This window comes from Charadrius vociferus, unplaced genomic scaffold (genome assembly GCF_000708025.1).
Source record: "Charadrius vociferus isolate BGI_N301 unplaced genomic scaffold, ASM70802v2 scaffold328, whole genome shotgun sequence".
In the NCBI taxonomy this organism is placed as follows: Eukaryota; Metazoa; Chordata; class Aves; order Charadriiformes; family Charadriidae; genus Charadrius; species Charadrius vociferus.
Genome location: NW_009649567.1, coordinates 10,762 through 11,040, shown reverse-complemented (window position 1 = coordinate 11,040; position 279 = coordinate 10,762). Strand labels below are relative to the sequence as shown.

Here is a 279-nt window from a genome sequence, read left to right as displayed (position 1 = left end):
TGTCTCATTGTGTCGGCACAGATCATGCATGCATTTTCAGTTGCTCCCTTCGACCAGAATTTATCCATCGAGGGGAAGATACTGAGCGACGACACCGCGACGCTCGGCAGCCTGGGAGTCATCCCCGAGTCCGTCATTTTATTAAAGGTAATGGGAGAGCGCAACTGCTGCGATACAGTCGAATAAAGCCGAGAATTGAACTAAATTATTTTATTTTTTTTTAATGCAACCGAAGAGAAACGCGGCGCGGGTGAAAAGCGTCCTGAACCAGCCGGCGCC

General features: G+C 49.5%; 1 protein-coding gene across 1 annotated transcript in view; it reads left to right on the top strand.

Annotated features, from left to right (window-relative positions):
• USP48 (ubiquitin specific peptidase 48) overlaps nucleotides 1–279 on the top strand; it is a 28,643-nt gene that overhangs the window by 27,388 nt on the left and 976 nt on the right. The window contains exon 23 of the mRNA XM_009890070.1: nucleotides 22–160. Within this exon, the coding sequence (XP_009888372.1) occupies nucleotides 22–160 (139 nt within the window). The remainder of the gene's footprint in view (nucleotides 1–21; nucleotides 161–279) is intronic.